Source organism: Phalacrocorax carbo, chromosome Z, assembly GCF_963921805.1.
Source record: "Phalacrocorax carbo chromosome Z, bPhaCar2.1, whole genome shotgun sequence".
Lineage (NCBI taxonomy): Eukaryota > Metazoa > Chordata > Aves > Suliformes > Phalacrocoracidae > Phalacrocorax > Phalacrocorax carbo.
This window is the reverse complement of record NC_087548.1, coordinates 78,235,874-78,263,468: the sequence shown is the minus strand read 5'-3', so window position 1 is coordinate 78,263,468 and position 27,595 is coordinate 78,235,874. Positions and strand designations below refer to the sequence as shown.

At 41.4% G+C, this 27,595-nt stretch overlaps 1 protein-coding gene across 2 annotated transcripts in view; it reads right to left on the bottom strand.

The window, feature by feature from the left end:
• Positions 1-3,284: 3,284 nt before the first annotated feature.
• ATG10 (autophagy related 10) overlaps positions 3,285-27,595 on the bottom strand; it is a 94,133-nt gene continuing 69,822 nt past the window's right edge. Inside the window, exons 6-9 of one of the 2 annotated variants that reach the window (XM_064438432.1) lie at positions 19,252-19,323; positions 7,509-7,609; positions 7,112-7,231; positions 3,285-6,717 (exon numbers count right to left, since the gene is read on the bottom strand). In XM_064438432.1, coding sequence (XP_064294502.1) covers positions 6,705-6,717; positions 7,112-7,231; positions 7,509-7,609; positions 19,252-19,323 — 306 coding nt within the window. In that variant the 3' untranslated portion in view covers positions 3,285-6,704. The remainder of the gene's footprint in view (positions 6,718-7,111; positions 7,232-7,508; positions 7,610-19,251; positions 19,324-27,595) is intronic. The other variant, XM_064438433.1, reaches the window with a different exon arrangement.

Sequence of the window (27,595 nt, the reverse complement as noted above, 5' to 3'; positions counted from 1 at the left end):
AGATGCTACATATAAGCACAAGAGCTTATGGAGTAAATTTGCCTGAAATCTTATTAGATCAAAAACATGGAAAAGAAAATAAACACTGGTGCTTATTACTCCACCGAGCATGTGTACCTTTTAAAGGTTTGGCTCAGTTAGGGGCTTGTTTTGGTTTGTTTTTTTAAACTTCTTGCAGTGTAGCAGAAGTGAGACTGCTATTAAGGTGAAGGGATAATAAAAGTCACCAGGAGTAGGAGCACACACAGAACAGGAAGGAGGACAAGAAAAGCATGATAGTATTAAAGCTAGTTGCACATTTGAGCTGCGTCTTATTATTTATTTTACAAGCATGTTTAGCAAGTAACATCTAGTCAACACTTAGGCACCAGGATTCTTCTAGCAAATGTGTCTGTGGATTCCGTCAGGAATAACTTGTGAGAGCTGTACACTGTAGAAAGAAGTCCAAGGAAGATGAGCCAAGCCAAATCTCATCACCAGGTGATGATGGGTTTGAAGTCTAATAAAGAAGCATCAAAACTATGTGTTATACAACACAAATCCTCTGTAACGGAAGGGAACCCAGAGAGATCAGAGGAGAGGTGAACTTCTGCAATAGTTGCAACAGTCCATGTTTCTAATTCATCAGCAAAGCACAAGTAAATATTAAAAGACTTGGCTAATCATACGACGCGAACAATACCTGACTGCTGGGTGCAGGAGAATGACCTTTACCAACCCTGGAGAAGCAATCAATACTTGGCGGAGTGAGGCCTGGCTGGAATCCACCAAAATTCAGTTCAGGATTTTGGTTTGGATCAAGTGCAAAGGAAAGAAGGATTAGCTCATTTCCTCAGTTTGCCAAATCTTTTTCTACCTATGCTCAGCCTGTGTTCTCCCCTGATGTGGGCTCTCCCTGCCCCTGGAAGTGGAGTGGAACCAACTGCAACGCTTGCTCAGCGGAAACAAAAATCCTTAAGACCGGCTTCTGCATTTTAAGGTGATGTATTCCAAAAGAGACATCGGGGGTTGTTCCTGGTGATGCAGATGACTGCTGGTGAAAATCTACTTACTGAGATTCTTCTCTGTCTATAGCCTAATCCTGGGCAGCAACAAAGACTGGGAAAGGAAGCACCCAAATAGCATCTCACTCCATCTGGCCTCTGCTGCTGAGGCTAATAGTGCACGGCTGCTGAACCCAGCAGTGCACAAAGCACACAGCCTAATCTCTTTAGACAGGGCTACCTCTTCCAGTGTGCTGTACTAACAACATTACTGAAAAATAACACCACAGGAAAATATGCTGTTTTCCAACAGGCTTGAGGAAAAAGGTGTTCAAGGCAGGGCTCTGTAAAACCATTCCGTTTTCAAACACAGCAGTAAACTCCTCTCTTGCCTTAAGTTGAAATTCACCTTCAGTTGGTGACAGTTACAACAAGCTCTGAAGTGGTGAAGTGAAAGCTTGCTTGTGGTGCAGCATTTTTTAAACTCTAATGAAATCTAGGACATAAAGATAACAGGTGTGACACCTTCCCAATTCTTCCCAAGCACTCAATACACGCTTACTCTCTTCAGGGCTACTGTCCTAGCATGCCTCTGTATCAGCCTGGCTTTTAAAATTTAGGAATTAAAGTTGCAGCTTCTTGGTGCAGCAGTTTAGCAGCTACAGTTCATATACACTTTTTTTTTTATTCTAGATAGTAAGAACTTATTGCTAAGAAATGTTCTAAGCTCTCTGAAACACTTTTAAAAGCCTACATGGTACTAAAAATATGCACAGGTATTCATACATATGCTGTTCTCTAGAAAAGAGTATTTTGGAGGAAATAGTTGTAACTTCACAGTTCAGCAGAAAGAACAATTGTTTCTCCTTTGTGCTGGAATGGAAACGCTATGCAATATAAATATAGATGTCCAAAAAAATTCATTAAACCATAGTCATAGCAAATGGCAAAAAAAAAAAAAAGTTATTGAAAAAGTTTTGCTGAAATTCAGGGAGTTGCAACAACAATTGATATTGATTACCTCACTACATTCAGCTCTAATTAACCAGTTCAGCATTTTCTGTTGTGAAAACAAGCATGCAATTTCACCAGAGGAATGTTTCTTTTAGTATCCAAAACCAACCAATTACAAACCGTCTGGCAGACCAGATGGGGGGTTAAATTCTAACCTGATCATGCTGGCACAAATGAGGGATTATGTAGGTAGCAATTGCATTCCAAAGACAAGCATATTTTTGGCTTAGTTGAAGACATAATATTCATTCTTCTTGCTGATTCTTTCAACCAAGGGCAGGTATGAGTCAGTTCTCTTAAAAGAAGTCCCCAGCAGCAATGGTCCTCAATATGTCTTCCCAGATTAGCAAGGTTGAACGAATGAGCAAATTTACAAAACTGTTTGGAACTGGAAATTTTCTTTTTGGTAGGCTGCAAGATTTCAGATCATGTATGTAACCCAAGTTCAGATCTAAGGATCTTCAATATATTTGCTAAATAAAAGTACAAAATAATGCTGCAATTAACTTGATTTTGTAATAAAATAGGCTTTTTGTACATAAACATTCTGTATAAAGTATCCTGCAAAGTCATTAAGGCACAGATGTAAATGGGAAATTAGATGTCTACCTCCCACTTAAGCCATTAGAAAGTAGATATCTAAACAGGAGTATATCTCTCCTTGATCCCAAACATTTATGTTATCCTGTATTTGTCTCTCAATTTAAGCTTAGTGTATTTGTACTAACCGAGATGAGTTTTTTGTCCAGTAGTTATTCTGGCCCAATTTCAGGGAAACGCTGACACTGATGATGACACTGCTCTGTTGCTTCGTTGTTTATGGTGTTTAACAGTTAAGAATTGTAGCCGCGCAGGGGAACTGTCAGTTTGCTTATCCATTTCATGCTCCCCGTTACTACCATCATGTCTCAGTATCTGTAGGAACAGGGTCAAGGCACTGAAGAAGATTTTGGAGGGGCATTATCAGCAGGAAGGAAGCAAGACAGAGACAGCTTCAGACACTGGGAACAACTTGAGTGTCTGGCCAAGTGAATATATGGTTACAAGGTATCTAGGAGGTAGAGTGATTGCTAGGAGAAGATATCTAGGAGTTAAGAGTGTGACTGTCAGGACACTGACAGAGCAGTACCCCACTGTGCACAGCCATCCATTACACAAGTGCCTAGGGTTGTTTCTGACAGAAGAAATCTTAAGTCTAGTACAATATGCAATGCCCTGTCCAAATAATAGTCAGTTTTGTTTACAAATGATAAATTAAGCTGGAATGTAATGGGCAGAGACAATTCCTCCATGGAACAGAAAAATATTTATTTCTTATTTACATACAAATTCCACTTTTCTTTTAATTCTTACAAACAAAAAAGAAGAGAAGATTGTGGTGCAATTGAAAGCTGATGTAGTGGAGAAAGTGACTGGAGTATATTCTCCCAGACTTATTTCGTATTTGTCTTCCTTCGTCTGTAATTACAATCTGTAAGTTACACTATCCCATGTACAGCGTCACATGGAAGCGATGCTGCCATTGAGTAGATCAATGACACTTCACAGACTTGCAATAAGAAGTTTTGCCTATAGCAAAGAAACCCAACTGGCCAAATCCTATTATGAGTAATACTGTTGTACCGCACTTTCTGCGTCCAAGACAGAAACAGGAAGAGCTGGTCTCCAAGAAATGCCTGCGAAACTATGCTTCTAAATTTTGCACAGCAGCATCTTAGCGGCTGAATCTTCTCAAGGTCTAAGAACTAGTACTGAAAATAATAATCAAAATTGTTCCAGGCTCTTTTCTTCTCCTTTACCAAGGAACAGTTCTTGTCCAGTGTAAGAGAAGACTAAAACCAGCATTTCAGCTAGAGGTTATTCCAAAGACACTCTGTATTCAGGATTGCATTTTATTATTTCTGTTGTTTAAAAGTGGAATTTCTTCTGTATATTCAGCTGTCAGTGCACTACCAGGTAACATCTGTGATGCTTTGGGAAAATGAGCATAACTGATCCTCAGCTACGCTGATGCAGCATTCTGTGCTGACGGTTTACAGGGAACAACTCCATCAGTCCTTTCCACTTCCTTGATCCTAAGGTCATCAGGAGCTAATTCAGACCTTGGTTTAAATAAAACTACCTGACGCCAGTTCTAAGTTACACTGAGAATAAAGGTCCCCAGGGCCGCCCAGCACAGTGTGACTGTGCCAACATGGTGGATGGTGGCAGGAGAAGCTGACAGAGCTGCTCAGCAATGCAGGGCAGCTGAGGAGGGTCCATTGCTTTCACTCTTCTGTTCCAGTAAATCACAAATGGAGGTCACAGAGCAGGGATGAACATTTAACAGCTCTTAAAACTGTTGTATCTGGGCTTTTTTTTTTTTTTTTTTCCCCTCCTGTGTAAGTCTCCCTTAAATCTGAAAATAGGCTATGGATGCAATTATCAAGTATGTTACCAAAAGTGTTAAAAAAGACAATGCAGCTACTGTCATGGTACATGAACAGAAAGCTGTATTTTTTTAATCTTACATGGAAAAATGGCTTTTCAGGTTGTTATGATCCAGAATGAGATAAATTACATTCTTCCATTATTAATTCCAACTGGCTGGCAAAAGAATTCTGCACCAACTGAATTTTAAAGCCTGCACTGTATTTCAATCCACCAATAACATATGATGTAAGTATAAAATCACAGAATCACAGAATGGCAGGGGTTGGAAGGGACCTCTGGAGCTCACCCCGTCCAACCCCCCTGCTTGAGCAGGCACACCTAGAGCAGGGGGCACAGGACTGCGTGCAGGCGGGGTGTGAATGTCTCCAGGGAAGGGACCCCACAGCCTCCCTGGGCAGCCTGTGCCCCTGCTCTGGCACCCGCACAACCAATCAAAATATCTGAAAACTCAGAATCGGAAACCCGAGGCATTTCACATTTCCAGCTCTGATGGAAATTGGACTCTGGATGAAAGTGACATATTGCTGAGTATTGTGGTTCAGCCGGCAACTGAGCCCCACAGAGCTGCTTGCTCCCTCCCCCACCAGCAGGATGGGGGAGAGAATCAGAAGGGTCACACTCATGGGTTGAGACAAGAACAGTTTAATAATTAAAGTAAAATGATAACAATAGCAACTGCAACAATGATGCAATGGAAAGAATGAAAGAGGCGCAAAACCCAGTGCTGGGGGGAAATGAACAACCAAACCAACAGGCCCCGATGCAGCCACTCACCACCCACTGACCCGACACTGCCAGTCCCCGAGCCACAACTGCTCCCTGCGCGGCAACTGCCCCGGTTACTGTGCTGGTCATGGTGTCACATGGCATGGAGTGAGCATCCCATTGGCCAGTCAGGGTCAGCTGTCTTGGCCGTGGTCCCGCTCACATACCCATGCCTCTAGGGTCGAGGTAGACTTGCCATCCCACCTCATCATGTCCTCTCCATGGTCACACAGGTAGAACCATAGGGTGGCCTGTGGTGTGTATCCTCTCCTTTGAGCAACAAGACCCTTATTCCTAACAGCTGAGACACTACCCTGTAGAGGTGGGGAGCAGGACATTTCTTCTTTGAGTTGCTGGACCTCTTGGGACAGTTTCTCCACAGCAGAGACTAGGAAGGAAGAGATGTTTGCTTCGTAATCCCAGAGTCTATCGATCACCTCCACCATTGTTGGTGCTTCGTCATCTCTCCAGGACATCACTGCCATGAGTTTGCATACGAGGATGGTGCGCTCCATACAAACTTCCGCCACGTGGGTCGTGGGCACTCGGCTTCATCTGGATCTTTGGATGACCCTTGATTGTCCAGGTCACCATCAATCACCTCAAGCACAGCTAATTCCCTCAGGTACTGGATGCCTTTCTCCATGGTTGTCCATATTCCTAGGCGATATGTAACATCATCTTTGAAGGGATACCTTTCCTTCACTCTGGACAGGAGTCACCTCCAGATGCTGAGGGCTTGTGCCCCTTTCCCAATTGCTTTATCAACGCCCCCTTCCCCAAAAAGGGATCCCAGTTGTATGGCTTCTTTCCCCTGTTATTCCAGGCTACTGGCCCCATTATCCCAGCATCGGAGCAATTTGCTCACCTAGATGAGGGCTGAAATTTTCACATATTCGTGAAAATTTCGCAACTCACTCAAGGACAGGATTGGGTAGTCTCAGTTTCCTCGATTAGGATATTCTGTGTTTGGTGTCACACATGAGGATGGTCCATGCATCAGGCTGTGGTGGAGGTGGTCCCTAGGTGAAGTAGTCTCAGCCCAGACACTGATTGCCACACGCTTAAACCACATCCTACAAGTATTTTGCCATACATATCCTCACAGATGGTGCAGATTTTCTAGGGACATGATTTTCAGTAAACAAATTTAGTGGATCCAAACCCAGCATCTCAACTCTGTATCAGGGACCCATAGGCTTATGTATTTGTGTGCAGTGTTACTAAGGCCATAGCCACGCTAAAACAGAGGTAGGAAATGAGTGACTTTAAGCGGTCAATGCAATCACAATGGAGTTCAGGTCTTGGTGGTGCTTGGGAGTTGCTGTCGCAACTGCAGCCAACTCTTAGGTGTTCCACTGTAACCAGGCAAGTCCTTGCCAGAAGAAGAACCACAAATAGTCATCTTTCCACATTGTGTTGCTTAGCAGTTGGGAAGGATTCCTTTGTTTGATTTTATCCCTAGGAAAGTCTGCAGTAACATTACTACAGCTAACCATCATCTGTCCTTCAGCTTAGAGGTCTGAAGTGGAGACATCATACAGGAAGAAGAGAAGAGATGAAATTAAAATCATCATAGCAGAGTTATGTTACATCATACCACCAACCATGTGCCAGAGGAACCACCATAAAATGCTTTTACACACCTGAGAAAGACCCCAGGGTATCGGGGACCTTCTGAGAGTCATGAAGGGTGCCAACAATGTACCAAGCACATCTCTCTCAGCACAAATTTTCATTGCAAAGTAAGTAAGGCAACAAGGCAGACATGTAAGCAAAATATTGATAGGTGGGTCCTAAATGAACTGAACTGGGAGCACCAAAGGAGAAGAAAATGTTTTTGCCAGTTATCTACCTAATCTTTTTAATTTCATACAAGGATGAGAGAGAAAAAAGGTGATTTCATTTCCTCTTACCTTTCAACTGAATCAGCATTTGTATTCTGCTCAGGTGCCAGTTTTGCATAACTCAGGGGCAGATTTAAACCCACAACTGGCCCTACAGTACTGAGCCACAATATAATGTAATTTGTGTGTCTGGGAAAAAGAAAAAAAAAACACAACAAAAAAGCACCATAAACATATTATCCCAACCTTTTCTGAATTGCAGACACACTTGGCAGTCATAAAATAACTTCAGATGGGGCTATTCTTTCACTTTATCTATATCAAATGTATTTTAACTTTCAGCCCTTAGGTGGCAATCCAGAATCTTATTCTATCTGGACCAATGAAGTTGTTTTGACCATTTCCACTTCCCGGCTGATTTACTTTATCTGCATTGCACAAAGCCTTGCAAGGCACAGTTTCTCACCTGTTCTGTTGTTTCCATGATCCAGTCAGTACAGAAGACATGAATTCATTAGTCCGGCAGGGGTGCATAACAAAAAATGGCTGCCCAAGTAAGGGGTGCTCCTAAGAAGGAGTAGTTATTTTATTATGCAAGAAGAAAACAGAAAAGACACCATTTGCATTTCAAAAGAAAAAGCAGGGGTCAATTAATCCTTGATGCAACTTTTCTGATTGCAGAATCTAGCCCACATTGCTCTTCACTGACAGTCATTGACAAATTAATATCTGAGACCATATTCTCCTATCCTGAAAAGTAAATAAGATCACCAACCAGGCTATGCCACCATTTCAGTTAAAATGTAATGGTTTTCAAAAGTAACTCAAGTTACTGTACCAGCGTTACCTGAATGCAAGTAAGCAAAGCTGCTGTGTAAACAGGTATCTGATCAAACATAATACATAAAACAAATCCCCTCCATGGAAAAGCTCGTTAAGAACCTTGACCGCCTATCCTCGTATCTTGTGAAACTGGTGCTAGGAAGCAAGCACAGTTTAATCTGGAGCCTGTGAGGGTGAGGAAGAAGGAAGAAAAAGCCTGCAAGGTAGCTTTAACTTCCACTAGGTGGCACATCCTCATTTTAGGCTATTCTACAGAAAAAAATTTCATAAAACTGTTGTTCTTCAAGAAGACCAGAGAAAACTGTCCAGAGGAAAAAAAACCAAAATAGTTCAGTGACAGTTAAGTCTGCAGTCAGACACACTCCCTACAACATGATAAGACACTGTCTGTTCCTCTACACCTTCACACTGCACACGGTGCTGCCAAAAACTCAATGCAATGTTCCATAAAGTTTTCACTTTCATCTCCAGCTGGCACTTGAACAGAATACGTGTTCTGACATAATCAAGCTTGCACTCAATGCAAAGCCATAACAGTGATCTCATCAGCTCTTTCATGGGTGATACCACAAGATCAGCATATCTGACTGTCCACACACCATGCCCTAGGGAAGTGATTTTCCTTTAATGCTGCTGAGGTCACCGCTACTGCTTCTGCACCAAAATAAACAAATCCTGCCTCATCCCCATGCGCAATAGGGGCATAACAGCAGAGCAGGGAATGGCTGGACAGGGATTACAGACAGGAAAGGTGTCAAATATGAAACACCATGATAGCCTGTTTACAGCCGAGCACAGACTGTGCTTAGATGTCGCTAAGCCCAGGACTCTGCCAGAGCTGAGAAGCACACAATGCAAGGCAGCCAGGTGGGGAGAAGCTGGCATGGACCATGATGGAGAAAACAGCAGCATCACCACGTCTGCACAGAGTTCCCCATTCAGCCTAGTCCACTGTGCTGTGCAACTCACCAGAGCCACGGCGGAGACCAACTATGAGGATTAACATGATAGGGTTTTTATCCTGCATAAAGACCATTCTCCTGAGATATGCTTCTTGTGGTGGCTCTTTTTCTTGATGGCAAAGAACACTAAATTTATGCTCCAACACAGATTTTCCTTCTCCAAGCTGATACAGTTGTAGCCAGACTCCCCTAGTTTGTGATGGTCTTTTATCTTAGCGTGCTGTAAACTGCCTGCACTGAAGAGAAGATGCTCACAGAGTCTTCCTGCTACACAGTAAAAACTCCTCCTCCAACCCTTGCCCAGAAACAAATCCTGGCCTGACATGTTGAACAAACAGGACATGTTCTATATTATTAAATATTAAACAGGGTCTCTTATAGCTGAAGCACGCTTGGTTCTTCTGCTGAAATGTACTCATGAGGATCAATCATTTTGTGTCTGAGACAATGTCAAAAAACTTACAGAAGCTTCAGAACATATGAAAAATAATGTTCAGAAAGCTTTGGGTTACATTGCAGGGCAAACAGATAACTTGTGCAAGAATGCTACCATCTGCTGTTGCTGAAAGTGAAATGATGCTGGTTTCCATTGAGAAAAAGTAGTACTTTGAAGTAAAAATCCTTTCTAATTACCTGCTAGCTTAAATCAGCCTGGGTCTCCAAATAATTCCTTTTCCTGGATTCAGCTGGGATAGAGTTAAATTTCTTTGTAGCAGCTAGTATGGGACTATGTTTTGGATTTTTGCTGGAAACAGCGGTGATAATGTGGAGATGTTTTAGTTGTTGCTAAGTAGCGCTTACACTGGTCAAGGACTTTCTCATCTCCCCGTGCTCTGCCGGGTGCACAAGAAGCTGGGAGGGGACACAGCCAGGACAGCTGACCCCGACTGACCAATGGGATATTCCATACCATACGACGTCATGCTCAGTATATAAATCTGGGGAAGAAGGACAAAGGGGGGGACGTTTGGAGTGATGGCGTTTGTCTTCCCAAGTCCCCGTTACGCGTGATGGAGCCCTGCTTTCCTGGAGATGGCTGAGCACCCGCCTGCCCATGGGAAGTGGTGAATGAATTCCTTGTTTTGCTTTCCTCCCCGCGCAGCTTTTGCTTTACCTGTTAAACTGTCTTTATCTCAACCCATGAATTTCCTCACTTTTACTCTTCCGATTCTCTCCCCCATCCCACGAGGGGGGAGTGAGCGAGCGGCTGCGTGCGTGGTGCTTGGTTGCTGACTGGGGCTAAACCATGACAGTCCTTCTGGCGCCCAATGTGGGGCACGACGGGTTTGAGATAACAACAGATTTGATTGGAATGTGCAAATGGAATTTATAGATTTTACTGCTATTTAGCTATTAATCGGCAGGCTTCTGTGCTTGCTATGGGACTTGCATGTCTTACTGTATATACTTACACTGTCTGCCTTAAAGTCTAATGCTCATTAGTGGTACTTTTTGCTTTTACTGCTTGCTGTACTGCTTATCACCTTACCCTGCCGTGCCTGGGAACATTCTGATAACAGCCATGGCGATGCGCCTGGGCTGGCAGATGGCCAGGGCCCAGCTGCTGTTTCTGTGCTGCTGCACTGGACAGGCTGGAACTCCAGCGTGAACTCGAGTCAAAGGAACTGTGAGCTGTGGATGCGTCCATGTGGGAGCAGGACACCCCAAAGCACCTGTGGCTGTGTATAAGCCCACGCCAGAGCAGGTATATCTTGAAGCATCTGTGGCCTTGGTTATGTCTGTGCCACAGCAGGTATACCTCCGAGGCAATTGTGGCCCAGGGACATATCCATCTTGGAGAAGGTACACCTCAAAGTGTCTGTGGCTGTAGATAAGTAAGTCCATGCTGCAGCAGGTACACCTTTAAGCATCCGTGGCTCTGCATGAGGTCATGCCAGAGCACCTCAAAATACATGGCCATGGATAAGCCCACAATGGAGCAGGCTTACTTCTGGAGAGACTGCAGCGGTGGGTAACGCCACGTTGGAGCAGGTATATCTCTGAAGGCATTGTGGCCCCTTGCAGAAGGCCACGCTGGAACAGGTGCACCTCAAAGTGACTGTGGCTCTGGATAAGTCTATGCTGCAGCAGGTGTGCCCCTGGAGAGACGGTGGCACCTGGGTAAAGCTCCACTTGGAGCATGTACAATCCTAAGGGACTACAGTCTGTGGATAAGTCCAAACCAGAGCAGGGGCAAGGGGAGAAGTTCATTACAACGTTAAACCTGATGTTCTAGTCCAAACAGACCAGGGGTGGAGATTGTAATGGAAATACGTTTAAATTGTTCTAACCTGGGATTTGAGTTACATGTTATGGAAATTACTATAGCAGAAACCCCTTGTTGCTAGCCAGGCTGGGAGCAAGGGCAGGAGTTCATTGCAATGTTAAAACCTATAAGCTGGCCCAAAGGGGCAAGAGGTGGAGATTGTAATGGTTCTATCTTCAAATTATTGTAACCTGTGATTTGAGTTGCATGTTATAGGAATTGCTACAGCAGGAACCACCCAAACCAGTGGAGGACAAGCCTTTCAAGAAGCAGTGCAAGTGCAGCAGTGACCCGACCTGAGCTGGCTTTGGTGCCCAGTAACTACACGCAACACACCACCTCTCCTGTCCTGCGTGACCACAAGAACAGATGGAGCCCAAAGCCATGGACTAAATGATATCTGTGTATTATATCAAAGGATGGGAAGGGGGGTGGAGGTTAATGAGGTTGTACTGGATAGTGTGGACCCTGAGCATGATGTAAATGGTATGGAATAAGGGGTGGATACTGTCCTGGATTCAGCTGGGATAGAGTTAAATTTCTTTGTAGCAGCTAGTATGGGGCTATGTTTTGGATTTTTGCTGGAAACAGCGGTGATAATGTGGAGATGTTTTAGTTGTTGCTAAGTAGCGCTTACACTGGTCAAGGACTTTCTCATCTCCCCGTGCTCTGCCGGGTGCACAAGAAGCTGGGAGGGGACACAGCCAGGACAGCTGACCCCGACTGACCAATGGGATATTCCATACCATACGACGTCATGCTCAGTATATAAATCTGGGGAAGAAGGACAAAGGGGGGGACGTTTGGAGTGATGGCGTTTGTCTTCCCAAGTCACCGTTACGCGTGATGGAGCCCTGCTTTCCTGGAGACGGCTGAGCCCCTGCCTGCCCATTGGAAGTGGTGAATGAATTCCTTGTTTTGCTTTCCTCCCCGCGCAGCTTTTGCTTTACATATTAAACTGTCTTTACCTCAACCCATGAATTTCCTCACTTTTACTCTTCTGATTCTCTCCCCCATCCCACGAGGGGGGAGTGAGCGAGCGGCTGCGTGCGTGGTGCTTGGTTGCTGACTGGGGCTAAACCACAACCACCTTGCACTTCTTGCTTCAGCAAACCACCAGTGAGTGAGAAATGGACTTGATTTTTTAAAATAGCTTATTAACTTTCTATTCTATATCTTCCTTCTTTTAGTCCTTACTCTTCTTACAACATGACAGAATGATACTGAAAAAATTCCCAAACTCTAACAGTTAGATGTCCCTATGAAAAAGCAGAGTGTATTGCTACTCAGTTTTTCAAAAGGGTAACAGCCTTGGTCCCACCATCTTTGGCAGCAATCTGTGACTTACAAGCATGTGATACAGGTTAAATCTGTTCACACTCCAAATTCCCTGCAATCTCTCTTCCACTCTTCTTGAACAGGTGGAAAGGGTCTTTCTTCCATCAGATGTAAAATGAGAGGGTTTTTTTGCTACAGGACCCAGCCATCAGCTTCTGGGTTGATACAAAGGCTCCAAAGACACTCTGTCTTGCTTAGTCAAACCCTCCTCCTAGCTCATGTCCTTGTTCTTTGAATTATCAAGGGATGTTTCATACACTTCCAGAAGTAATAGCTGTGTCAGGGTGGTGTAAATCTCACAATAATCAACAGAATTTTGAATGACAACAATGGGGTTTAGTTAAATTCATGCTGCTCCTTCGCCAGGCTCTGAGAATGGCAGGTGCGCTAAAGTTGCCTGTCTGCACCTTCAGGAGGAGTTGCTTTGGTTTCCATTTAGCAAGGCATTTTTGAAAACTGAGCACTGTCCCTTATTTATTTACCTCTAGTCCAGGAAACTGGAGTTCCTTATTACACAGATCCTTCAGCACTGAAAGTCTGCATGCGTGATGTCATGCAAAACATCTGTGTCAAAGTTGGAATTTTTCAATAAGCTTGCTGTTTGTATCTTTCTTACCCTAAACTAAAGGCATGAAACTGCAGGAATGCCATGATGTTTATTCAAAACCTGAAAGATAGGAATATGTCACACACTGATAGGAGAAACACAAAAGCACAAGAGATTACAAGAAATCCTGAGTGAAGACCCATTAAGCAGGAGCCTCTAAAAAGGGAAAAGGCTGAGGCAGGGAAGAAGAGCTGTTGAGCATTAGGGAAAACACTCTGAGAGCATCAGATCTGATTCAGCCAAATCCTAAATTCCAAATCCTGTACATAATGGCATCCCCACGAGGCTTTAACATATACTCAAGGTTAAATAACTGACACAGCAGCTCTGAGGAGGGAGTACTGGACAGCTGCCAATAAAAATGCAAGAATTATCAAAGCCCTGAATGATTTCAGAATTGGTAATGGGCTACAGAGCCTTTTCATTGCCAGGTCACCAGTTCAGATTGGGCCAGGCTGGCAGTAGCTAGAAATCATTACTGTACAATGGCTGTATATGTTATTGTCATGGTTTCACACAAAATGCCATTAATTAGTGCCCTTGCCGATAGTCACTGCAGATGAGGCCAGAACTGAAGACGGACGGTGGTTTATCTTGTCACTGCAAGGGGCAGTCCCTGCAGGTCAGCTCTGAAGTCAGGAAAAGCAGGAAACTTGCACTTCTGCTGCACGGCACGCCCTGAGAGAAGGCCGTGCCTCTGCAGTATGATGAATCCAAGTTCTTCTCAAACACAACCAAAAGTGTGAGAATGAATGAACGTTTGTGCTGCATCAGCCTCATGAGCATATTTACTACCTACTGCAGTCATCAGCTGGAATGATGATATTCCATGTGCAGCGAAATGTATCCTGAGAAAAATATTAGGGTAGCAATACTAGCCTTCAGCCAGCCTGCTCCATGAGGCAGTTACATGAAAAATATAAAGATCTACTGGGATTTCATGCAACCCGCCCCCTCCCCCCCACCTTTAAACAGTATAAAAAAGTCTTCCCACTTTGAGTTTACAATTAATCTTTTTCCAATCGGTCGTGTAGCAATGCATTTTAGGGAGTAATGTGTGGGAGTGTCAAGTCAATTCTCACAATTACTTGCTGGCATTGTACAGCAAGAACCCATTTGCAGGTTGCCCACAACTCTTTTGGACAGTAATACAGTGACACACAGTTTATTTGACATTAACAGCATTATTTTCTTGCATCTCTCTATGATCTTATATCTGCCTATGAGGCTGACTCATAACACTGTCTGTTCAGCACCATACAGTCCATTATACATTTGCATATCTCTCTGAGTCTAACCCAACTTTCATGGGAAATAAAATTTTTACAGGCTACAACTAGCTCCACTGAATTTGACAGCCCAAAACGTTGCTTCATTTATTTTCTGTAGAAAGACTTCTTCACCTGGTAACTTCAAGAAAGATTTGTAAGGATGTTCCATACCCATTTCTGTAGCTGTTACCTCAACTCCTCCCATACAAAACCAAGCAAGAGACAAACAGAAGAAAGATGTGAGATGTTTCATTGGGTAGTTTGAATATGAATGTAGTTTTGTTTAGGAATGCTACACAAGACTGAATGTGACTGAGCGCTGGCAGCAAAACAGCTCACTGTTCGTTAGCTGCACAACTAAAATCACCCCTGCACAGGTGCTGAGCTGCCTCGGTTGTGAGGTTAAACTGGTGAGCTTAAACGTCTTTCATTGCAGCTCATGTTGGACAGTGTGCCTGAGCCCTCGGCAACAACAACAACAAAAAGTGAATGCTACAGGCTCCCAGGGGACTGGAAAACATTTCAGCTAAGCAGCAGCTTTTTCTATGTAGTGCAAGAAGACCTCTTCCCACAGAGTCCATCAGGGATGCAAAGGCTTGATCAGCCATCCTTCACCTGTCCTCTGATCATTTACTAGTGAAACTGGGCTGTCCCTCACAGGGTTATCAAGAGTTAAGATGTAAAAAACTAACTCATTCCTTCTCCTGGGCAGTGCCTATACCACAGTGAAATGTTAAGACATGAATCTGAACAGTGGCAAAGATTGGGTAGTTCCTAAGTACAAGTATAATTAAGCCTAAAACTTCTGTCAGATTGGATTATGTCATTTTATTAAGCAGTGCATATAGGAAATACTATCCATGTCAGATTTAAATTAAAAATAAACATTACTTCAAGTAATGGGTAATTGCCTGTAGGTATCTGTACTCTGCTCTTCTCTTCCCCAGCCAGCAGGTATTTTGTTGTCAGTACATCTCTTGTAACAGCACCATTTATTTTCTCTGTCATAACTGGAGCTCTTCCAGTAGTAATGGCTTCTATTTTCTCCAGTGCTACATTAAACTGCCTTCGAGCATCCATCATAACATTTATGGTCTCTCCATTTACGATAGTGCAAGGGATTTGTGCCTGAAACTGCCTCTTCCCCAATCCAGTTTGTATGATGTTTCTTTGTGAAAATAAATTCATGGAGGGGTGTCAAAACTTTCATGCAGGATACTACTCAAACACCACATCCAGGACCAATTCTTTTCAGAGATTTTGCCAGCAGTGCTCACAATCCCAGTCACCAGGTCAGAAAAAGAAGGCAGGATTAATAAAACAGTTCCCTCATCATCTCTGTCATTTAGGGAAATGGAAAATAGTGATGCAATGAATAAAGAAGTTGCATGCTCTTCCCTTTTCACCAATTTTTGACCACACTGAAACAGATACCTGTTTTTAAGTAAAAATCTTCACATAAGATTATGATACTGTAAGTATTTTATGTTCTTGAATTCACAGTCTATCTTATTTTCCATTCCTTATTTTTATATAAATCAATAACAACCTACTTGTTAATAAAATCTAACCATTCAGAAAGAAAGTAATAAAATCTTGCTCTTCAGATTGACTGTGTGTTGCACAACTAGAACAGTAACTGTGCATATGTGGAACTTAAACCATGTTCAACTTGAGATTAAAGTGATTAATTTATGCTTAATTACACATGTGCTTAGTTTCGGGTGTAAAAAGTGAGTAACATTTTTATTAATAAGGACTAGGGAGACTTCAAGCCTGAGCACGGCAGCCAGATGAGTATATGTACATTGTGTTTACAAGGACCAGTAACAGTGCTTGCAAAGGCAACAGGACAGCAAGAGCTGTCACAAGAAAAATGTTTCAGACTTCTCTCTCACTCCCCTTCTCCTCACAGAAGGTTCTTCTCTAATAATGGAATTACTACAACAGAAATTCTATTACTATGGAATCACTATGTTGCAGATGCAACATTAAGGAACTGTAAGTACATAGGGAACTTTATCATCCTGGTAGAAGGTATAGGTCATAGTAATAAAGCTGTTGTTAGTATACTAACTGTATAGTGCTTCTCCATCCTACTGACACAGGTTGCAACATTTCTATTAATGCAGCCATTTAATAAAAAATATTCAGAGAGGGCAAAATGGCTGTTGAAAGAAATGTGCTTGCTGTAATAGCCATCAGCTCACAAAAAAGCTTAAAAAAAAGTCATCAACTCCAAAAAAGCCATTTATCCTAGTGGGCATAGGATACCGTTTATTACCTGAGACAGGTGACATATTTATAGTCACCTTGATTTCCATTTACAAGCAGAAGCCAAGCCATCCTACTGATATAACTGAGGAAAGTTTCTATAACTTTGCTGTAAAACCCAGAGAAGCACTCCCACTGCTAAGCCCGTTGAAGATGAAACAACCTACTTCTGTCTGTAATGGATGCTGAAGAATGACTATGAAAGTGCAACTACCGCTGCTCTCCTGCATTTTCATAGACAATCAAAATAAATCTGCAATGGACACCGAGCAAGGGAAAACTTGAAGGGACCCTGATGAGACAAAGAAGTGCAAACTAGACCAAAAAAGCAAATTTCTGTCATTACTGAACCTCTTTTTGGAGGAGAAGGCTGCAGAGGGATTTTGATTTATGCTCAAGTTCTTTGTAGAGAAGCAGTTGAAATTGCCCCTGTGATTTAATATATCTGCTCCCTCTGTATTTCAAAAGATACACCAACTAACTTTAGTGACAAATTTTTATTAATACTTCTACTACTACTAACCTCTCACAGCCAACTAAGCTAGATCCTATCCTTCTCTCATCAAATATGAAGTGCAAGCTGAAAAGGCAATTAATCAAATGGCTAAGTTTTTCTGGGGGAAATGGAATTGCTTTGGCAGATCCTAAACACAAACATATGAAGACGCTTAACACAGCCAGAATTTCTGGAAGTCGAACCACACCTACCACTTTGTACCTGCTGTTTCAAATCCATCATGGCCACAAAGGCGGAAATGAAGGTTCTGAAGAAGTAAACACTTCATGGCACAAACTGCTCTTTTTGTAAAGGTCATCTTAAAAACCTGCTAATGTCACTAAGCCTGGCTGATCCCAGCCTGACTGCTGCCTCTTGACTACAGCTTGCAATAAAACCATCTTCTGCGGACAGAGCTCTGACCACCATGCTCCATGCACGCATCACTTCTATATTGCTAACTTATTGCTACTTACGTTGACAGCTGTGGCTTCCCCCAAATGTGACAGCTGAATATGTCTAGTTTGATGCCACAAAAATATCAATCTTGCTTTTCCATTTTTAAAGCTATCAGAACTATCTGGGTGCATCCAAACCGGGAACAATACCTCTATCCACGACCTTTGAAGACAGCTTTACTTCTCTTGTACAATGCACAGAGCAAGTTAGAAAGTCACAGACAAAGTCAGTTTGCCAGAAGTACAGTGTTTTCAAGGGTGGCAGATGAAAATGGGTTTATATCAGAAGTTTTACTTTAGTTTACTTCACATCTTTAGACCTTTCCTATTTTAGCTGTATTCAAAACACAAATATATTCTCCATATAGTGTCTTCTATAACTAGGACAATTATAACAGAGGAGGCTGCCATATGACCTGATGTGCATCTGTGCTTTTTGTGCAGAGCTAAATTATTTATTTTTAAATAATAATTTTTGTATTTCATATATGTAATATACAAATATATAATTAAGCATATTATATTATAAAAATAAAATACTATTAATATATGTATGCATATATAATATATAGACGTGATAAAATATATTATAATAGATTTATTAGTTCTTTATATTAATATTTGATACTGCAGAATACAAAATATATCAACTAGATGACTGTGACCTGTTTCATATTTCATCCCCAAAATCAGTTTATCTGCCTGATTCTAGAATATTTACAGTTTTTAAGGGGATAGTGAGCCTTTTTTACAATTTATATTTTTATTACTTTTTTAAAAGTTATTGAATAGCTAACACTATATCCTTGAAAGGCATAAGGTAATGCAGGACAAACACAACATTAATCAGGAATAGCCAACACTGCTGATATTTATATACTGATATACTTTTGTATTTTATGTTTATATATATAAAGTTTGAATTATTGATTTTAAGAACAAGAAAAATCAGAGCACTAGGTGACGCTCAGACAAAACTATGTTTTTAAAGCTTAAACTTCTCACAGGCATGTAACTTGAATTTAGGATTCTTTAAGAAAACTTTATAGTCAAAATTGGCAGGACCATAGTTATATTGTCAAGAAATGCATCTCAGCCATTTTCCTAAGAAAACAAACAGATGATTCTTCTTCCATGCTTGCCAAAATAAGATTAATTCAGTTGTCACCATTTTAGTTATGTAGCATATAGTCTTAATTAATTACTATTTAAAATCTGTTCTTAAGTTAAGAGATTCATCTAAGGTGCAAAACTAAAAGATACAACAAGCTGTGGAAGTATGGAAGCGATATTGGAGACAGATTTCCTACCCTGATTAAAAATTGGTAAGTTAAGGAAAAAAATCCATACTGGCATTTGACAAATGTGTCTGGAAAGAGTTGGTTTTATAATCCCAGGAATTTCTGACAAAAAGATATTGGGAAGAGAGATTTCTTAAGACTTTTGAGTCTGAAATATTGAAACCAGCAAACAGGATGGCATATAAACTTCACAGTTTATCAAGAAGGTAGTATGACTGGTAGCTAATACAGTCAGAAGACAGAATTACCACAAGGTAATGAATGGAAAGGAAATTTCTGCTGCAGCAGAGCAAAGAACACTATTTTAACTCTATTAAATATAAGGAGGCAATGACATGTCCATAGAAGTGTGACTCAACCCTCATTTTAAGTTCAGGCCAAGGGAAGACTTACTTTGTTCCTCATCTCTCCCTGTAGCAGCAGATGTCTGTGCTTCCCTCCTCCAGTCACGGCATCTTGTATTACCTGTCATTTGAAATAACATTTGGTGGACCAAACACTCTGAATCATTATTGAAACTGAATATCCAATGTACTTGCACACGGTAGGACTGTCAATATTCCTGGTAATTCTCCTAATGAGACACTCAGTGTTACAAACTTAGAATCATAGAATGTCCTGAGCTGGGAGGGACCCACAAGGATCCACCGAGCCCAGCTCCTCTCCCTGCACAGGACAGCCCCAAATTCACACCGTGTCTCTGAGGGCGTTGGCCAAGTGCTTCCTGAATATTGCCAGGCTGGTGCTGTGATGCCTCCCTGGGGAGCCTGTTCCAGGGCTCCACCACCCTCTGGGGGAAGAACCTTCTCCTAATGCCCAGCCTAACCCGCCCCTGGCACATCTCCCTGCCGTTCCCTTGGGTCCTGATTTTGTACTGCCTAAAAGCCAGTTCTGTCACAAGTTTGCCCACGGTACTTAAGGTTCTCTATATGCATCATGGTGGAGCCAGAGGGATTAGGAACAGGGATTAGCAACTAGCAGAACAGCAAAAGCTGACATGACAAAGGTAGGGAACAGAAAATGCCAAAAGGACACTTCAACTGTCTCCTTCAAGGCTAAAATGTCCACCTCAGGAGTGACGCTAAATGCTTTGAAGAAACTGGCATTCGGAGTTTAGGAAAGACTTTGACCACATCAGTGTCGGTCAACACAGGACTGAAATGCCAAGCTCTCTTCTGAGAGCACAGAAGAGTTACAGCTCATGAAAGCTTGAACCCACAATTTCTATAGGAGTCACAGCTCCCACTCTGCAGAGGATTTGGGGTGTTCTCTCTCCTTATTCTTGAATCAGGATGCTATGCGGTCAGAAATACAATATACAAAAAGAGAAGCCAAAAACAGACACAGTTGACTTTCAACTTCAAGGGCTGTGTTGTGGTTCAGCTGGCAACTGAGCCCCACAGAGCTGCTCGCTCCCTCCCCCACCAGCAGGATGGGGGAGAGAATCAGAAGGGTCACGCTCATGGGTTGAGACAAGAACAGTTTAATAATTAAAGTAAAACCATAACAACAGCAACTGCAACAATGATGCAATGGAAAGGAACATAATTAAAGAGGCGCAAAACCCAGTGCTGGGGGGAAATGAACAACCAAACCAACAGCCCCCGACGCAGCCGCTCCCCGCCCGCCGACCCGACACCGCCAGTCCCCGAGCCGCAACCGCTCCCTGCGCGGCAACTGCCCCGGTTACTGTGCTGGTCGTGGCGTCACGTGGCATGGAGTGAGCATCCCATTGGCCAGTCGGGGTCAGCTGTCTTGGCCATGGCCCCGCCCCTCCCGGCCTCCTGCCCCCGTGGTGGCAGATCATGGGAAGCTGGAAAGGTCCCTCACTACTACAGGCGCTACCATGAAGAGAATTAACTCTTTCTCAGCCAAAAGCAGCACAGGCTGTCAGCTGGTTTGGTGAGTCTTGAAGATTGTATACAGCTTCATATACAAGTCTCACTATATGGAGTAAATTCATCTCCTTGGATGAGTTCACTTTCTTTTTTCAACCTCAGACTGCCTTAAAAATGTAAGAAGTGCCTGATGGGATTGGACCAATGGTCCATCTAGCAGTGCATTCTCTCTCCAACAGTGGCAGTTGGAACAGCTGTTTTGGGAGAACATGAGTCTGGCCTCTTTCTGTGGTTTACTCCCCTTCTACTGCTCCAGCACGTCTGCTGTATTAAGGATGATGGAGGACACATTCCTGCCTAGTAATTTTGCATCCATTTACGGATGAAGTGGTGTCATGAATTTGTCTACATGCTTTTGAGCTGCTGATACCATCTGCTTTCACACCTTGAGAGCACAGGTGCTTAGGCAAAAATTGCTTTATGTTAACATGGATACCTAACTTACATTTAAACAGAACTTATAATGCTTTTTTTTTTTTTTAAAAAATCTGCCAAAGGGCTTCACCACAAGCCCTTGCTGCAGAAAACAAAAAGGAAAATTGTTATAAAGTTTTCAACACCCTGTGACCATACCAGTTGCCTCTCAACTGGAACTTAATGTCATATATGATATCCACTTCTTTCATATTGTGCAATCGATGTTGTTGTGTATTTTAGAATTTTTCACAAAAACATTCAATAAAGGTGAATGTTCAGTAACCAGCTTCATTCCAGTAGTGAACTGTTAGAGGTCATGGCAGGGGGAAGACAGAAAAGCAGCCTGCCTCAGCCTACAAGGAGAAATGCCAGACCAGGGAGGACACATGCTATTACACCTTCTTCCACAAAAACTCTGCTTAGGAAGCTCTGTGGAAGCAAAGCCACTGGTAGACAAATTATCTGTAAATGCAATGTATAAGACTGAAACAAGTTTTCTACAGAAGCAGATAAGAATCAAGAGAATGAATACTATTACATTGTAATTCATTCAATTAATTACATATCTGTGTGGAAAATATTAGTGAATCTTCATTTCAGAATAATTGATCAACTCACGTAACAAAAGTACCAGGACTTGAAAGTCTATCCTGAGTTGTGCCCCAGAAATTGGCAAGGATCCTCCTACTGCTTTTTATCTCTACATGTAAATTATCCATTAAACCTCTATATGTACTCTACATCATTTAGTATTAGTCCACTATTTGGTCTTTTCCTCCTATGAAATTAGTCAGCCTAGGTTTATGTCCATAAAGTCTTATTGGGTAGAGCACGATTAAACTGTAGGGCAGCTATACATTATTAATTAATGCTTAGCTTTAAAATACAGCCTACCTGCTAGCTTGTACAATACTACTGCTTGGTTTAAACCACAGAAGTTCAATACATCACAGAAAATGTTAGTTGGAAATACATACCCACCCAGCTTTCCCATCCTTAGATTTTTCTAATCTGTACTGGTAAGACTCCCTTTCCTCAGGAAGTTGTATTAATAATTTTCCAAAAATATTAGCAGGGGATCCATAGAAACTGTTGATATGACTCAAAATTATTTAAGAGCGATCTTAGCAACCTTCTGTTAAGATACACTGTATACAGCCTCCCCCACTTAGCAAAATCCCACAATATGGCAAGAAAGATTTGTATATCTAAGAATAGCTACCTACACACATTTTCAAGATGACTGAGCCATAATGATTTAAATCCTCCCTACCACAGTTTCAGCAAGATGTGCCTCTACAACACTACATCAATGTGTTCTGTTCAGTTTTGAATCTTTCTCTTTTTTAAATCACACCATTAACATCCCTGACATTTTAGAAATAATGTTTATTGATTTTTCTGTTAACACTCCTATAAATTAAGTGATGTAATGGACAGGATTATTGAAGTACTATAAAGAATACATCTTCCAGATTCTTAACTACATATTGAAAAAGAGCAGACTCTGGATTAATATAGAAATAGCGCAGTTCTGTGCTGTTATTTGGGTAGTTTAGGTTTGGTTGACTACTTTTATATGACAGAATAGACATATAACAGATGAGATTACAACTACCTGCTAAGTATCAAAAGACAGAAAGAAAACGCCTCATTCAGATGAAATCGAGAAGCAAATGTTGAGAAAAAAACTGACATGGGAGAATTCCTCGTCACTTACTATTCTGAAACTTAAGATCAATACTTTGTGGGACAGAGTTGGAAACTCATCCCTTTTTGTAGAAGTGCTACTAGTAAATGGAAGCAACTTTCATTGTAGATGGGGATTCAAAAAAGGGTTGCATAGTCTGCACCTGAAGATGCATGAACAATGCAGAAGGAAACAAGCAGAATCACCTTCAGTCCTAACTTGACTAGGATTGGTATCAACAGTCCACAGCTTTTTATTTTAAGGATTACACAAGCTTAGATTTTAAGCTAAGACTTGAAGCACTGTGGAGGATCTTTTTAACAGACCACCACGTAGACAACAATGCTCTGCCATATACAGGAATTCATTGAGGGTTATAAAACAGCAGGAACACACCAAAGGAGAAATAAACTTTGAAGAAAGGTTTATTTGCAGAGATCACCATTTCTAAGTTAGACCATTAGGCTTAAGTTTTCTGCAGTGCAGAAAGTTTTCTGAGAAGATGGAGTGACAGAATAACACAATCAATGTGACCACAGGAAACTGCTCATTCTTAAGAATCTCGGAAGTTTTGGCGGAATTTCAGACTGGGAGAATATCTACTTTAATATAATCATGAAGCTTAGGTTTGCACTGTCCTCACAAACTGCCCCATTTACAGCTGGTATGAGAATGCTCTGAATGTCTTTTTCTGGAGAGACAGGAAAGCTCTAAACAAGCAAAATGCTGCTTCATTGTTGGCAAATCCACAATCAAGGTACCACACATGAAATGTGTCCACTCCCGCGGCTGGGGGGAGTGCCCTGCACACACACCTCTAAGTCACACTTTGGTAACAGAATTAATTGCACCCAAATCAGTTTTGGTTAAAAACAGGGGCAGAGGGAGGGATGTATGGACACAGGTGCTCTGTAACTTAATCCGTCAGAGTCTTGACTGACAGATTAGTTTTTTAGACTATTTCTGCAGGACCTTTAAGTCACCAAGCTTTCATCCTTGTTTTACTGGGCAGTTTTTCAACTGTTGAGCCTCCTGTAATAATGCAATTCTATTTCTATCCTTGGACATTTGATTTCACATTCCATCATCACTAAGCATTGATTAAGCCTTAGCACATATACTTGATTGTGTTTATGACTTTGTTTTCTCAGGGGAAGGTCAGGCTTTATGACAACAACACACTGTTAAAAACAAAAATTTTGGTGATTTTTGGTACTGACTGTGATCAGATTCATTCATCAGCTTTTAAAGTTCTCAAATTCTCCTGCTAGTTTGCTTTCACACAGGAAAAAAAAAGAAAACTAAGAGATGGACTTGCACAAGAGAAAAGAATCAAAAATGGACTTGGGCACATATGTTCAAGGGCTTGTATCTAAAACTCATGGATTACTCAGCTTCACCATAGCCTTATAAATGCACATTTCTCAGAGTGCTGTCTCTCCCCACAGGAAAAAAACCCTACTTTTCTGTCACTGGGCATGTGCATCAGCAACTGCATCTTGAAAAGATGATCAGTTTTGATCCTGATTTAGAGTAAATCACTTAACTTCCTAGGAGAGCAGTTTACCACTGACCTACATGGTATTCTGAGGTGGGAATGCTTTACTTTCCCCTGTTGAAGTTGTTCTACTTTGTATACACTTTTATAAACACCCATCAGGGCAACGAAAGGATGAAAGCCAACTAGTGCCTTCACTCATTTTCCAATCCAGTAAATATTCTACCATTTTTAAACAACTTTCAGAAGGTGCCTGAGAAATAAATAGGTCTCAGTTTGTCTTCTGACAGGTGACTGTATACATCACCAATCCACTACCAGTTCACACCCTCTGGAGAAACCAATGACTCAACTGGATGTGGAGACAACACTATTGCCTTGGTCCTTGATCCAGGTACACCAAGATAGGTTTGAAGCACCTAGCCACACCAGGATAAAAATTAATGCACTGCCAATGCCTATCACACACCCATTCTAACAAAAAAGGGCTTCAGTCTTGAATACTGTCATCTCAGCAGCTTTCACAGACAATTATCTTATAGCTCAAAAAATATAAACATGGTTCACTAAGACAGCTGAGCATCTCTGTTCGGGTTTTTTATTTATATTTTGTAATAGTTCTACTATTATTTGATATTTTGGCCATTAGATATACACTAAAACTTTCAAAGCAGCTTTACTGCTGTATGTGGTAACATGTATAGCTTATATGGAAATGTGTATCTAGTATCTGATGAAGTTATTATGCTCTTAAATCTTCATGATTACCAGGCCACAGTTTTGAAAAGCAGGTTTCTAAAAATTAGAGGAAAAAATCTGATATTCTCAGGTACTTACGGCCTCTGTACTTCCAAATTCTACAGGAAGGACCTAATACCACATGGTCTAAAGCAGAAGTTCTTGCTATAACCATATAGTCACCTTCTGCTGCTTCACATCTCCCATTCACCTTGGGACAGATTTCCAAAACAATAAAAGGTAAAACGTAGCCTTCACAGATTAACTAAACTGTAGTTATCTTTGTTCCCGGTTGTTAAATCTTGCGCTACCGTGTGGCAAAATATGTTCACCTTTATCATCAGGAAGATTTCACCCTCCTTGTTTCATTTCTATTCTCTACTCCCTGTTGTTTGTTTTTTAACCTTTTTCCTATTGTTGTGGTTTTTTCCTTTCATTTAGCATTTGACCATGGCACTTTTGGACCGCTGCCAACTTAACTATGCCAGGTATCATACCTAGATACTAATGTGGTGGCTCTGCTGTTTTAGTTACACAAAGCATCATTATGTTTGAGCTGTTTTACACAATGCCACAATGTATTTACCAAAAACTGTACTGGAGTTCTCTGCTGAATATCAGAGTACATGGAGAGAAGTATGTGTGTTTCTTGCTTCCATCCATTACCATGATGACTTACTTCATGATTCTTTTGTCTGGACTTTTCTTCCCATTTACTGTAACTTTCTTTTAGCTGGATACATTTGCCTGAGTTTTTGGAGAATGTGCCTTGATTTTGTTTTCCACTATTAACTGAAATCTCTCCAGGAGACTTAGTGTTATTTCTACATTCATCCTATCTGCAGTTTTTCTCAGTCTGACATATTTGTCTTTTTCTCCCCCTGTGCTCTTCCAAACATCTAGACCTTTTATTTGCTCTTATGGCTGATATGTAACTGGCTTAGTAAGTACTTTTAAAAAGCAATGTTGTCAGGAAAAACACCAGGGCTGGCAGCCTGAGGAGCCCGGAAGGTTACCAGCACAGCGGTACAGGGGTGCAGGGCTGGGATTCCATCCCATGTCAAGCTGAACGGAAGAATCCAGTCGAGGGACAACTGACGAAAGTTCTATTTCTCTTCAGTTCAGGAAAGGCTACAAAGACTAGGGAGGGAGCTTCTTGTAAAGAGTACATTTCTAGCATGCATTAACTCAAAACTATGAAGAGACATTCTTTGGTGTTGAATGTGTAGAAAGAAATAACTATTAGAGGATATCCTCAAAAGCACCCACCAAGTTACAGGTAAACTATTCAGGAGACAGGCATACAATGCCTGCAAATCCATTTCTGACTCTTTGTAAAAAGAAGCTAAAATCACAGTTGGCAACGGTTCTGAAATGCAATGGTAATCCATAAATACTCCTTAATTTTCCTGTCATTGCAGAATTAAGCTACTTCCAGCTCACACAGATCTTACCAGGTGTGCTAAATTGATGTCATTATAAGCCATCAGGAAATACCCACAGAGACCTCTAGCAACATTTAGGAGTTTTGTTAAACAGCTGTGTGTTATAATTGATTTGTATTATTTAAAACAGCCAAAGCAAGTTATCACCGGATGTAGAAAGGGGATGACTGAAGACTCCAGGGAGATTTAACTCAGAAGAAAGCCAATCATAGGAACTTCATTTGTGCATTTTAAGATTATTAGTAGAGGAAGTGCAATTAAATCATCACCATTTATCAATTATCATTTTAAAATACTATGCGACCTTATCATGTTTATTTATGAGAAGGTAACTATTTGACTTATGCTTTTTGCAATAAAAATAATCTAGTCAGTAAAAATATTTGAAGATGCTTTCTTGGAAAATGGAAATGACATTCCACAATAGTCAGAAGTAACTCAAAATGTTCAAATTTTACATAAAAACTGTTTTGGCAATGTAATTGCCAAAAACCTAATTTCTTTGGAGCTTAGGCAATGTCTCAGTTCCTGATCTCAGATATATTTTACCATTGAAAGTATAAGCCAAAAACATAGTTGTATCAAAAATGTGCACAGGCATGGCACTCACATTTCATTGAATACATGGAATTTAAGTCCCAAATGATTAGCGTAAGATGCTGGACCTGGGATTAAAAATGGCAGTATGACTTTCTTTTCATAATCTGCCAACTATTGAATCAAAGTGCAAAATCAGCCCTAGTTGAAAGTTAAGTAACTTTATGTATGGACAGTGACCAGCTCAATTCTTCTTCCCAGTGGTGGACTGCTTGTAGAATTTAAAACTTGTATCTCTTTTGGAGCAAAATCCTAAACCTTTTCTCTCTGCTGTTCATGTGTACTGAGAGTTCAAGCCTGATTTGGTGGGTTTGCCCAGTGACTTGCATTATACGATCTGTGTCCCTGCAGGCAAAGCCTAACCCATATAATAAAGTGGGTCAGCAGAAAAGCAGAAAGGGAGGAGAAAACTCTGTGTTTCATTTCAGAACCCTGAATCATCTGAGTGGGAAAA